The sequence below is a fragment of the Apostichopus japonicus genome, chromosome 15 (assembly GCF_037975245.1).
Source record: "Apostichopus japonicus isolate 1M-3 chromosome 15, ASM3797524v1, whole genome shotgun sequence".
In the NCBI taxonomy this organism is placed as follows: Eukaryota; Metazoa; Echinodermata; class Holothuroidea; order Aspidochirotida; family Stichopodidae; genus Apostichopus; species Apostichopus japonicus.
This window is the reverse complement of record NC_092575.1, coordinates 11,753,245-11,767,431: the sequence shown is the minus strand read 5'-3', so window position 1 is coordinate 11,767,431 and position 14,187 is coordinate 11,753,245. Positions and strand designations below refer to the sequence as shown.

Below are 14,187 nucleotides of genomic sequence, written 5' to 3'. Positions count from 1 at the left end.
AATCTTAAGAGTGACTTTTACAGACCAAGTTTTTTCAGTTGCGGCCCTTGAGTCATGTTGAATAGTTGCCTTACAAATGTATCAAGCATACTCCTCAACATATGTATTAATGATTGCATAAGTTCACGTTTGAAAATGGTCGTCGTTTCATCCCGATTGTGGGGGGGGGGGTAACATTCCCGTCTTATTTATTGTTTGTAGCCTGTGCATTCTTTCGATTGAATCGGTCCAGGGGTCATCGTGATTTAATTTCCTTTTTGAACCCAGTTTGATTTACCTTCATTGTCTGCTTCCAATTCAGCAGTGAGACAACGGATATTCACAAGCCGGTCAACCACGAGGAAGGCGCAGGGCCATCTGCAGGATCATCAGAGGCGAAAGAATCGAACCAAGCTCCCCCTATGTGGAGTTTCAGTGATCCAACAGTGAAAGCTGATTGTAAATGCCATAGGTAGGTTAATGTTCATGGCCAGAGGACTGTTCGACTGTCTTTGTCATGAATGCTTTATGTGTATCTAGTCATACCATTGTTTTGGTATGTCTTTGAAATGAGATGTAGCTATTTTCACAGGTAGTGTGTGGTGGAAATAACAGTAGGATAAAAAGTATTATAAAATAATACATTAGTGTGAGAAAGAACTAGTATCTGGGCTAGGGACATGGGCTGTTGTCTCATTTGTTGAAATATGTTATGTGGATAGAATGGAAATCTTTATCATCGTGTATTCTCTCCCATATTCCCACACACACATATGTATGGCCTTGGGTGGCTTTATCTAAAAAGAAAAATGATATTAAATGAGAAGTTTCTTTATAGCCCCCCCCCTTCTGTTTCTAAAATTCATATTTTCAAACTGAACCAGTAGGATAACGGTTGTATCCAGTAAGTGCGGTGACCTTGGAAGTGAAGCATGTCAGATCTGTAAATTGGTAGAGACCCCCCCCCCCCCAGAAGCTTCATGTTATGTTCAATGTAGATTTTACTGCAAATTCCATTTTGATTGAGAGGCACTCTGTAGGTGGTACATCAGGAAACCATTGTTTAGTCATAAGTCACATCGAATTTGAAAATAAGCTTTTATTTATTTATTTATGATTTTTTTGACATAGTTAATGTTATAGTAAACTCAGTTGTGAAATTTGTGAACTGCCAATTTAAATGATCCCTATGTATCATAAAGGGGATTTAGTAATGCCTGTCAGGTGGACAGTTCTTGTCAGATAATACCCATCAAAAGAGGTGCAAACTTTGTGATGAATTTCTTCAGAATACCTTTTTTAATAGTGTTGGAAGTGGGGCCAGGGGTTCTGGGGGGGGGGGCTGGGAGCTCATGTGATAGGATTATTTTGGCAAACCGTTTCCTGACCTGCCATAGAAATTCTGCATCAAGTGTAAGTTGGTATTTTGTGGTTAGCTTCCGGATATGTAGTTATATATAATTGATACCTTAATGGATACTGATTACCCTCTCATGTTCCCCCCTCAACGTTTCCACTCCAATATAATTCAAGAGGATATTCCAGTGCAGTAGAAATGCCATCATCAATGGATGACTTCCCATTGATTTAGATAAGTCATTTAACCTTCATGTCTGGTCTGGCTCTGAATATTAAACATGTATGTTAGTTCTAGACAGATGAGTAGCTAGCTTACACATGCTTCAAGGTAAGAAAAGAAAAACATACAAAGACAGAGGATGATGTCATGTGTGCTTTGTTCCTACAATTTGAAATTGAGATCATGTATATGAACCTGTACTATATTTGTACAAAAACAAAAGAGGGTAATATGAAAGACTTAATTGGTAACAAACAAACTTAGATGTTGTTGCTTTCCTTCTTTGTTATAGAGGGGTCTTGGGGGGGGGGGGAGTCACTGTGTTAGCTCTCTTTATCTCTCAATGTAATGTTTTCACATCCTCCAGTGTAATTGCAATCAGTTGGTCTTTCCATTCCAATGGGGAGGGGGGGGGGGGTTCTCCTCATGTTAATTGTAGTTATTTAGAATGATTTTACGGTTCCTTTCACAGGCAAAAGTTTCTGAAATCTAAGCAATCGGTTCCATTTGGAAAAACACCACCAGGACCTGGCAACAGTCATATGAGCTCGGGTCTTGGCTCAAACTCACTCGGTCCAAGCAGCAAACACAAAGCCGATAACCGGACGGAGAAAACTGTCAAGAACTCCAAATCTACAATTCCTTTTCACATAAGAACTTCAATGATGGAAGACTACTGTATGTACGATAATGCAGATATTTCTAACGAGAGGATTCCAGTGTCTGCGTCCGTGGCCACCCCTGGTACCCCAGGGGTGAGCACAAGTATGAACGGTGTCCTACAGGACATGAAAGGGGGCAGCGGGACCCTGACGAGGTTCCCCCAGCCAAGCCCCATGCAGAGAACTCCAGGCTCCGCGGAGCCGCCTCAGGCGAACGAATCGCCGCCGTCTAATGCACCGTCACCGTTAAATCCACCTCCAAATGGAATATTGGGAAATCCAATGGACCAACCAATGCCAACCCTCAGTCCCAACCCTCCCCCTAGGAGTTCCTCGGACTCGTTGGGGGGTATCGGGAGCATAGCTTCCTTCAGAGCTGAACTGAACGGGATAATAGACCTTGCCAAGTCAGATCCTAGCCCTAAACAGCCTTTGGTAGGCGAACTGAGTGTGCCTAAGGAGGAGGAGGAGGAGGATGTTTGGAGCTGCTTTGAGCTTCCTTCAGTCGAAGGGGATGGAAATAGCAAACGACCAAGGCTACCGTCCATGCCCCACAGCCAGGAGGACCTCCAGGATGGCAACCTGGAGAATCTGTACGAGCACGACAACAGTGGGGAGTAAGTAGAAGAGCCCTGTAGAGGCTCAAATTTAGACTTGGTGACATATTGATATGTGATATAGTTTGATAAAGTTAATCTCAATATTTATAAAGTTGGCTGCATGGAAAGCCTTTTCCTCGGTAACACATGATAGTCTTGTGTCCGAATGCAGGATGATATACCTTGATCCCACCATAACCCTTTTTGAAGTATTTGAAGGATATGAAAATCTCAATTATAACTATTAGTTGTATATATATATACCTTGTAATGACCAGGGTTTGTGAAAGATGAGCACATAGTTATACCGTTTGGATGGTTCATTAAAATGGGATGATAGTTTTGTTTGTTGACGATGTCAAAGGTAAAACAAACTAGGATCATTGTGTCATTGACTGTGGAGGGTATGTGTAAAGAGGCAACATTTTAGTCCTGATACAACAAAGAAAAAGTGAATGCTATGTAAGGAATGAATGTTTCTATTGCTATTCCAATGTTTAAGATACTCACCTTTAAAATATGCCAAGTCTCTTTGGAATACTGCTTCGAAGGAGACACAGACCCAGCCATCGTTATTAGTAGTCTGTGTGATAGAGATAACTATCAGGAAAGATGTTCCCAAACAGCTAAGAAACATCTCACTTCATAGATTTAATGTTTCTTCAAACCAGACAAGACTGATGACTTGATAAGCTCTAAATATTTCATCACCTAGCAACCACGCACATGGCTCCAATTTTTATCAAATTCCTTGCTGGAGGCAATAGGAATCTATGCGATGGTAACGGTGTGTGTGTGTGTATGTATGTGACACCTGCCGGGAAACACAGTAACTTGGTATGTGGATCCTTCCTATTGAGGATAAGAAGCCTATTCTTTTCTGTTAAGTTCAAAGGTCATTTGAGGTCAACATAGGTCAATGTCTGAAAAACCTGTCTGTAAACACAGGATTAAGTCAAAAAGTACACGTTTGTTGAACTTCATACTTGGCATGTAGATCCTGCTTGCTGGAGTACAAGAACCATATTGAAATTGAAAGGGGTCAACTTAAAGGTATTGTGAAGGGGCTCAATTACAATATGTCTTCAACAATACATAAAGACAACCGGGCTAACCTCTAGCAGGATTCATCCTTGCATGTGGTTACCAAGTTTTCATATTTTGCATTACTCTGGAACTTTCTGTATTTTAAATCTTTGCTTTCTTAACTTCTGCGTCGGTAATTGATCCCTCTCGCGTCCTGTTTCTTTCAGGAGGTTCTCCCAGCCTCATAAGAGACTCCGTCAAGAGAGGCGGACCAGGAGTTGCTTGGACAGTAACGTGTTCAGCCTTCAAAATGATGTGGATACCCTCCAGAGGGTCAAAACACCAGATTTTGACCCTTACGAGTTTATGGACACGTCGCCTACTGTAAGTATCTGAAATTGGGGCCGTCTGATCTCTCTTTGGTTTAGTAGAGAGCTGTTTGTCTGTTGAGATGATATGGTGGTAATGAAGTGACATAATAAGTGTGTTTAAGACTGATCATACTGCTGTTTAAACCTCTCCTCCCCCACCACCGCTCCTTGAAATGTGTGACGAATACCTCACAATGTACAATGGCAGGTTTCCAGTCCCTTGAAAGTAAGTGTTGAATTTGATTAATCCTGAAGGGTGCCTCTGTAAAAACATCCTAGAAAAAGGGGATTGGGATGGGGGGGGGTGGGGTTTTCAATGGTATTTCTGACTCTGCTAACTGTTGTTTCTCTTTGGTTCTTTCCTTATGCAGGAGGGTGGATCTAGTTCCACCAGGAGCAAGGGCAAAGATGGCAAGGGGAAGCAGAGAGGTCTGCAACAAAGAAGAAACAGTATTAAAAAAGGAAAGAAACAGGTAAGATAACACCTACCCTGCTCCCCTACTCCCCTCCCCTCCACAAATAAGATGACTTCAAACATGTTTGATAATTATTAAGGTTCTGATAACCCGATGCTAGATACTGGTAGTGCGTTTTGCAGTAGCTCTTGAGTAGTCAGCGAGTAGTCAGCGAGTCTGCTGTTACTATCAAAAAGTCCAGTGGGCAAGGTTTACATTTAGTTTAGTGAGTTTGCAGTTACTGTTAACTCCAGTAGTGAGTTTGTGATTACTATTGATAAATCCAATCTGCAAGGTCTGCATTTGTTTTGTGAGTTTCCAGTTACTGTTACCTCCAGTGAGTGAGTTTTTGATTACTATAGATAAGTCCAGTTGGCAAGGTACAACCAATGAATCAATATGCTCGGATATATAAAAAATTGAGACGTTTTGACAACCATGATCATTTTAACTGCTAGTAAATCTTTTTTAGCAACTTGAGATAAATCTGTTTCGTAACTGACAGTCTCGTCCTATTATTACATTCCTATACGTGCATTTGTTATACTTGTCATTTTGTTGAGATTAGTTGATTACAGTGTGGATTTAATATCATTTACCTTTCTTCATATTCTCCCTTCCAGGAGGAAGAAGCTCAGAGGAAAGCTGAAGGGGAAAAGGCCAGACAAGAGGCCATGACGCCCATGAATGTTTCCTACCCAAATGAGCCGTTTAAAATGGGCGATTTCGGTGAGTTGCACACAAAGTCACTTGGTTATGTGTAAAGAAGAGTTTTGACTTTGGTCAGCAATATTTCCAAACCTACTGACTTTAACAAGATTGCATTTAAAGGCACTGTGGTGTTGACATTAGAGAATGTTTTTAACAATTGAGAGTTAATGAGTAGTTAAAGATTTTGATTCTGTCCTGAGTTTTTCATTCCTGGACTTTGCATCGCAGTAAATGTTCCTTTTCAAAGCAAGTTTTTTTAAGTATTGTTAACTTGTACTTATTTTTTTGAAATATTTCAAAGTTTAAAATCTTTTCTACATGTTGGAAGTATCATAAATTCCAAATATTGAAAACTTTAAAATGTTTTGAAATATTTGAGACTGTTGGGAAATATAAGATGACTGGTCATGCTAGTGGCCTACACTGTTATGGGATTATGGGATTGTTATGGGATAGACAATATTGAAATATATTATCAAAATGGATTCAGAAAGCTTCATAAAGTTACTGTTAACTTGTTTGAAATTGACAACCAGCACTGCAAGGTTTTGCTATCAAGGTGACCTGACATGGAAATGTCATAATTGTGAGGAAGTTGTACCCATCTTCTGTCATTGTAAAAGAAATAAAAAGCCCCAACAAAGTGTTTACTTCAAGGAGTAAATAAGAGTTATTTTGTTAAAGTACAGGGTAGTGAAGCCTGGGGGGAGAGGGGGGTTGGAAGGAATCATTTAGGTAACCCCATATGAGTACATGAAGACTTTTTAAAGATGACAGAATTGTCCCCTGCTTCTTTTACACCATACGAGAAGGGAAGGGAAGGGGGGGGGGGATTGTAGGGAGTTTGCTTGATACGATTGGCCGTTAAGAACCTTGTTTTTAGTTTGGATATTATTAATTCAGTAAGAATTAAAAAGAGCAGATGCTTGGTCTTTCGTTCAGTTACATAAATGTTTGGATGGTAGGCCTTGGCGAGGCATTTTCTTTTAGTCCTTTGATAAACTCAACTGCTTTACAGTCATTTGACTTATCAAGTTGTTATCTTTATAAAAAAAGACCTGTGGATGGAGCGGTATTGTTCTCATAAGAAGCCATGCCATGGGCAACCACTTAGCAGTGGGTGAGAGCCTGTACTACTGGCTGCAAAATTTGATGATTCTATCCGATGAAACACTAGATGCTGTAGGTAGATTGTCACTCATGTCCTCCGTACTACACGCTCTCGTCAGTTCTATTCCATTAGGGAGGTCTTTGTGCTTGCGATATGCTTTCACCTCAGTTTAGAATTGTTGTTTGAAATTCAAACTGGTTACATCTCCACTTAGACCGCTCTTATCGCTGTAGGTTGAAGTCTTAATGGAACCCGAGAATCCCCTTAGCTCTCGAAATCGGTAACCGAGACGTAATCCACACTGCAATCAGACGTTGGTCCGTCCGTTAACGTTAGACGGATAATAGCTTCTTGCTGGATAGTCGTACCTTTTCTCTTCTATTTTATTCTGTTTTTATCTTGCATTGTTTTTGAATCACTCTATGATGCGGCAGATGTTGGTGTCGCGAGAGAGATCATTAAATTTTACACGTATGAAGTCTGTTCGTAAATGCGCTGGCCAGACATATAATATTTATAAATGTGCTGGCACGACTCTCTATTAGACCTAGCAAATGTGGAGTTCTATGTGGGCTTCAATACAGATGCATAGATATTTGACTAATCCAGGGGATTTTTAGACAAAATATATCAACATTTTTGTGTTTGGCAAGGCTTTCTCGATTAGTGTTATTCTTGACCAAAGTTGCAGAATTTGTTTTCATGCTTTGCCATAGTTTACATGGCCTCCGTATATTTCTTCACATTCACATATAATAATCATAATATTCAGCAGTTACTTTTTACGACGCTTAAGTGACCGAAAATGTGGGAGAAACCCGCAAGGGCTTTTGGATTACAAATTACACATATGTTTTGGTTTATTCCATTTTCTTGTTGGGTATAACTCCAAAAAGTTACACTGATCTTATTATTATTACTAGCCTGGAGAGTGATTTCTGTGTGTGTGTGTTATAATGACAAATTTGAAAAGAAGATGATCAATATTTATACCGAAATACGAACAATACTTTAACAGTTCTAATCACGTTTTTCGATTATACTCTCGACCCAATCCTATAGTCTCAAGATGCTCTTCAATAGGTATTGGGTACAACTTAAAGAGCATTTGGTAGCATAGAAGATTGGTGTTCGATGGGGACTATAAGAGAATTAGGTTTACTAGCAAAGATCAGAATATTTTAAAATGGGAAAAGATTTGATAAAAAGAAGGGAAAAAAATGGAAAAAAATTGACAGCTTGTACCAAATCAGCTGTTATCTATTAAGTTTACTTACACGTCAGTTCAATCTGTATCTTCTCAGTGGATATTATCATAGAGGTTTTATTTCGCGTACTGGTACTCTGAGAAAGCAAACTTTGTGTACTCGAACTCTGAGAAAGCAAATTTCGTGTACTTGTACTGTACTCTGAGAAAGCAAATTTCATGTACTGGTACTCTGAGAAAGCACATTTTTTGTACTCTGAGAAAGCAAATTTCGTATACTTGTACTGTACTCTGAGAAAGCAAATTTCATGTACTGGTACTCTGAGAAAGCAAATTTCGTGTACTTGTACTCTGAGGAAGTAAATTTTGTGTACTGGTACTATGAGAAAGTAAATTTAGTGTACTGGTACTCTGAGAAAGTAAATTTAGTGTACTGGTACTCTGAGAAAACAGATTTCGTGTACTGGTACTCTGAGAAAGCAGATTTCATGTACTGGTACTCTGAGAAAGTAAATTTTGTGTACTGGTACTCTGAGAAAGTAAATTTAGTGTACTGGTACTCTGAGAAAGCAGATTTCATATACTGTAACTCTGAGAAAGCAGATTTCATGTACTGGTACTCTGAGAAAGTAAATTTCGTGTACTGGTACTCTGAGAAAGTAAATTTAGTGTACTGGTACTCTGAGAAAGCAGATTTCATGTACTGGTACTCTGAGAAAGTAAATTTCGTGTACTGGTACTCTGAGAAAGTAAATTTAGTGTACTGGTACTCTGAGAAAGCAGATTTCATGTACTGGTACTCTGAGAAAGCAAATTTCGTGTACTTGTACTCTGAGGAAGTAAATTTTGTGTACTGGTACTATGAGAAAGTAAATTTAGTGTACTGGTACTCTGAGAAAGTAAATTTAGTGTACTGGTACTCTGAGAAAACAGATTTCGTGTACTGGTACTCTGAGAAAGCAGATTTCATGTACTGGTACTCTGAGAAAGTAAATTTTGTGTACTGGTACTCTGAGAAAGTAAATTTAGTGTACTGGTACTCTGAGAAAGCAGATTTCATATACTGTAACTCTGAGAAAGCAGATTTCATGTACTGGTACTCTGAGAAAGTAAATTTCGTGTACTGGTACTCTGAGAAAGTAAATTTAGTGTACTGGTACTCTGAGAAAGCAGATTTCATGTACTGGTACTCTGAGAAAGTAAATTTCGTGTACTGGTACTCTGAGAAAGTAAATTTAGTGTACTGGTACTCTGAGAAAGCAGATTTCATGTACTGGTACTCTGAGAAAGCAGATTTCATTTACTGGTACTCTGAGAAAGTAAATTTCGTGTACTGGTACTCTGAGAAAGTAAATTTTGTGTACTGGTACTCTGAGAAAGCAGATTTCATGTACTGGTACTCTGAGAAAGTAAATTTAGTGTACTGGTACTCTGAGAAAGTAAATTTCGTGTACAGGTACTCTGAGAAGGCAAATTTCATGTACTCATACTCGGGCTTTGTACTTGTACTCTTACTCTGGGACGTTGTACTCACACTGCAAGTCTGGTGTGTACTCCTTTAGTGCATATGATCTTGTGTCTTGATCTGGAAATTTTAATTTCAATGATTTAAACTCAGTATCAAATTAGGTAATGCTAAATGTGATTTTGATAATAACATCAAGGATCAGTATTGATCAGAAGAAGAAGTGGAAGATGGCAAGAATGTTGATGTGTTCATGTCTGGAGACGGTCAGTGACTGGATTATCGTTGCTTTCGTTTCAGGCGTCCCTCTTTTGCCTCGCCCAGAGTCATCCAGTCTCACCACAGAGAAGGACCTGCAGATCACCCTCAATGATTTTGAGTCCCTCTTTGAATCCTCTGACGAAGACGACGATAGGGTAAGCCTGCAAAATATCTTTTACGATAAACAAATTCACGTCGTTTTGAAATTTCTCACGACTGTGTGGCAGCGTACTCGTCCAAGAAAAGTTACAGAACCTACAATTGTGTGTTACTTAACTTGTAGCCAAAATAGTACCAGGAATAATGAATTTTCAAATGGACTATAAAACTCAAGAAAGTTTGCCAAGGAAACAAGATTTTAACATTAAAATTTATGCTTTCTTGAGTGGAAGCGTCTGTAAGGTTGTTAGAATTGAAAGTTTCTTTCTATGGGTGGGTTGGACTTTTGAAGTCATTAACATATTAGGAGGTCTCACTTATGGTATATCTTACTTATATCCTTACTTATCCACACATAGGTCTGTGCTTTCCTTGAAATTTTTTCAGAGATTTTGTTAATTGTTATCATTCCTGCTGTACATATTGTCATGTTTTTACTTGAAATTAACGAAAAAAGAGAGAAGCTTAAGTTATCATGTCTTTTAGAATCGTTGCACTCATTTTGTTGGGTTTTTGGATTCAGTTTGATTATGCTAAAATTTCCGTAGCGATACCATTCATTAGCTTGATGAAGTTTTGTATCAAATAATTATGACAAAAAATGTTTAAAATTTTTGTTTATGATGGACAGTTAAGTTGAAGTACCTTTTGGACTTGCACTTAAGTCTATGAAGTGGAGGTTACCTGGTACGACGACTAATGGGGTGGGTCTCTCCGGCATTTCTACAGAGGGGTGTCATCATATACGTTGTAGTGGGCATGATCTCTAGTATTCACAGATCTCTGAATCAAAGTTACACAACCGTCGCGTGAACTTGCTCACAAACATGCAATTACGCCGGATTAACTTGGACATGGACAGATACTCTGCGTAATTGACTGGTTCAAGGTGACAATTGTGCGGGTCGGCCAAATGGGAAAAAAAAAGCTTTAGAAAACGCAAGCGAAAGGTGTTTGAAAACAATCAGTTGGACTTGAAGCTTTGAAAATAAGTTTCGAAAGATTTATACTTCGAATATAAGTATTGAAAGATTTATTCTACAAATAATTACAAATCAAATTGTAGTTACTGCCAGCTATCAGCACACGGTACCGTTATGATCTGGCCTCATAGATTGAAACTTGTCAGGTGTTTTCGCATGACTTGATAGGTCCTGACAGCGCCCTCTGTCAAGTTTTATTTTTGAAGTCATGATTGTGAAGCCCCGTCGTCAAGTACATTGTGTGGAAAGTATCCAGTATCAATGTTAGCATGGAAGGCTAAAGCAAATATCAACTCAACAAGCTGCTTCTAAGGGAATTACGGGGTTTAAAATATTATATGGATATTTCCATATATATGTCAAAGGTAATGATGGGGTTAAATTGTTACGTGGGTATTTCTGCTATATTGAAGACCATCTCGTGATGGTAACTGAACGTGGAATTGACTCTCTTTTGATTTACAGGTTCCTCTTACGAACGTCTCTTCTGATTTCCCTTGCGGTCCAAACTCAGAGGAGAATCTTTCCACGAGGACGTTATTTGGGAGTTCAATAAGTAGTAGCTCCATGTCAGGTTAGTCTTGTTTTACACTAATCTGAAAGGTGGGGGAGGGGAGGGGGGAAGGGAGGGGGAAGGCGAGGGTTGGACGGGAGGGTTGGACGGGAGGGTTTAGAGCGTTGGGTACCGTCTTTAATAACAGCAAAATCTTGTCACAGGATGTAGATTTATGAGAAATTTCTGAACAGTTTACTGGTCTGAGTGCACTTGTTAACAGGTAAGGCTAAGGAATTGGGTAAGTCAGTAGATTCTTGACTTAGTCCCAAATTGCAATGTCTGAGGTAAGAGTTACACAATGCAAGACTTAATATATAATAGGTACAGATAAAATATTTAGAGACAAGAAAAAAGAAAGAGAGAAAGAACGAAGAAAGAATCCAAATCATTTATATTTGGGGTGAGTACCGTGATTGTGTCGACCAAAGGTCATAAGAGGTTGAGAGATCAGAGGACAATTGAGAAGTGCAAGAAAGAGATGAACATCATTTAAGTCAAAAGTCTGAAAACCTTGTAGTTATGTTACCTCAAGGAGTACATCTTTCTTGAACATCGTACATAGTATATACATCCAGCTTGGTGAGTGCAAGAACCCTATTGAAATTCGTAGAGGTTCAAAGGTCACATAATGTCAACAGGTCTAAGTCTGAAACCTTTTATGCAGGATAACTCCAAAATTAAACCTAAAATTAATCTGTGAATTCTCTGATGCTATGATTTTCTTTAGGGTGAACATAGTTTGGTCAAATTCAGTATAGTTTTGTGAAGGGGTGCTATAGGTCTTCAACAAACATACAATCAGGGAGGAAATGAAATCTGCTTCAGAGAGTTGGTAGTCTAGCTTTAAAGGTGTGTGCAGACCGCTCTTATCAGTTTTCACTCTCTGAGGGTCAGCAGGTTATCTCAAATGATGCCACATCAATGTGTCTATATTTCATGTAAGAAGACTGTCCTTTCTGGATGTTGAAACATTGTGGAAGAAAAATTCTATACTGTAAAATCCTTTCTTACCAGTGAATGAAATGGTTGATGCCCACAAGAGAGAGCTACAAGTAAAAGCTGGAAATCTCTGATCTTTCCTGGTTATCCCTTAATTCTGGGGAAAAAAAAATACCCCACTTGCTCTACATCAGTCAGATAGCCATTATGAAATTGAGCACATTGTATGGCAATGAATCAAAAAGCCAACTGGATTTCTGTTTTTATTTTAATGAATCAGCACAATTGATTCTACTACTTTTAGTTTCTAAGCTTTTGTTCAACATCTGTCTCTCATTTGCATAATGATTAAAATTTAGCTTGTTATGCTCAGTTCAACAAGTTTCACTCTACCTGAGAAATTGTGATGTTTTGTTTCTACTTTCTGTCTTTGGATGTTTTTTAACCTTTTTTTTGATGAGAAGGTAAAGTTTTAATTGTTAGAATGCTATCTTTCCTACATTGGTTAATCATTGCAGCTTGTTGTGTTAAGACTCATTTTGCTTGTCATAACACAGTGCTTGAAAGGAAACTGTGTACAGAGAGTGTAATTGTCTGAATTATGTGAGAAGATGAGAAAAAGCTACAGGAATACAACAGATCTATGTAGCAACCTTTTTCATGTACTCAATAAAAAGTACATCTTCAGGTGCTGTGTTACAAAAAGATTTCTAAAACACTGAAAAGGAAAATGTGAGCACTAAATCACTCTAACATATTGTCACATAATAAATCATAACATCTGTGGCAAAATCTTGAGGAAATCTGTCATTTTTCATATGCAAGTATCTACACTATGGGTGTACAGCTCCCACAGATGATGTTCGTAGCCTAGCCTGATTTAAAGTTTATTATATGTAAGAGAGTCAGGACGCGAAGCTGACGTCGTAGTTAACTCCATTAATCTCACGGTGCATGAACCCTAGGTGGTGGAGAATCTGTCGGAAAGTAAAATCTGTGAGTGTCACAACGTTGGCTTCTTCAATTTCAGCTGGTTGTTTGCATAACATGACTTCACAGGCCACGAAAAGAGTAAACAACAAAACAACAAATTGGTAGTTTCCCTATATGGACTTCACAGTAGATGTTTTAGTCCCACAAACATGGTGTCACTTTTCAGACAAAACAAACAAACAAACGAGAAACACATTGTCTAGGCCTGCAAACCTTTCCTTGCAAAATATAACAATCCTGACTTTCTTTGCCTACTGTAGGTAGGAATTGAGATAAGTGTTAGAAATTCTCATACAGCAATACTGATACAAACCAGCTGGTGGTATATTTTAAAGTAGATTTAAGGAACTTTCCACAGTCCTCACAAACCAGCTAATGTAGTAAAGATTGTGTGAAATGTGCTTAGAAATCGTACTACCACCTACTGTTCCCTGTGACACTTTTCCCCTCTTGTGACGCAAGATATCTTTTACATTTTATCGGTCTCGTAGGTGATCTGTGAACGACTTAAACCCTAGTTGAGCTCTCATGCTGCTTGACTTATTTATTTATTTTGTTTGTTTGTTTGTTTGCTTGTTTGCAAATGAGTATTAATTGTTCACTAATTTTTTTTCTCCTGAGTTGAGCTGTAGACCACCTTTCCTTTATCATCTTACTCAGGTCCTCTTACAGGTGGAGATCTGGGTAGAATGTACCCTACACCTCCCTCCGAAGAGCAGACTCACTTCTCTCCGGTCAACCACCCATGTCCAGAGCTGTCCAGTAATTTGACCAGTTACGGCAGTAACCAGACGAGGGACATGACCAGTGGTCCAATGAATGAGCAGTTTGAAATTGAAATAGAAGAAAGTCTCTGTAGTCCAAGGCCAGAACCACTTTTGGTATGAAAAAAAAAACAACTAAAAAAAAACTTGTTGCTCTGTCCGTCGGAAGATATCCTAGTTTAAGAGTTTTAAGTCTGAGATGTACATGAGCCACTAGGAACCGAAACATTTGACCTTCTGTTCGATTCTCATTTTATAGTTTCACGGTAGAATGTTAACAGTGTCGACTCTGAAACCAGTGCCAACACAAGGTCATGTTAACAACCACAACAGTCAAAATACAGCAAAACTAGATTCAGCAAATTGG

The 14,187-nt window shown here is 38.8% G+C and overlaps 1 protein-coding gene across 2 annotated transcripts in view; it reads left to right on the top strand.

The window, feature by feature from the left end:
• LOC139981616 (mediator of RNA polymerase II transcription subunit 13-like) overlaps positions 1-14,187 on the top strand; it is a 94,171-nt gene that overhangs the window by 54,462 nt on the left and 25,522 nt on the right. Inside the window, exons 9-16 of one of the 2 annotated variants that reach the window (XM_071994136.1) lie at positions 305-451; positions 2,031-2,837; positions 4,073-4,229; positions 4,588-4,689; positions 5,295-5,400; positions 9,466-9,581; positions 11,034-11,142; positions 13,717-13,937. In XM_071994136.1, coding sequence (XP_071850237.1) covers positions 305-451; positions 2,031-2,837; positions 4,073-4,229; positions 4,588-4,689; positions 5,295-5,400; positions 9,466-9,581; positions 11,034-11,142; positions 13,717-13,937 — 1,765 coding nt within the window. Of the gene's footprint in view, positions 1-301; positions 452-2,030; positions 2,838-4,072; positions 4,230-4,587; positions 4,690-5,294; positions 5,401-9,465; positions 9,582-11,033; positions 11,143-13,716; positions 13,938-14,187 lie in introns of both variants that reach the window. The other variant, XM_071994135.1, reaches the window with a different exon arrangement.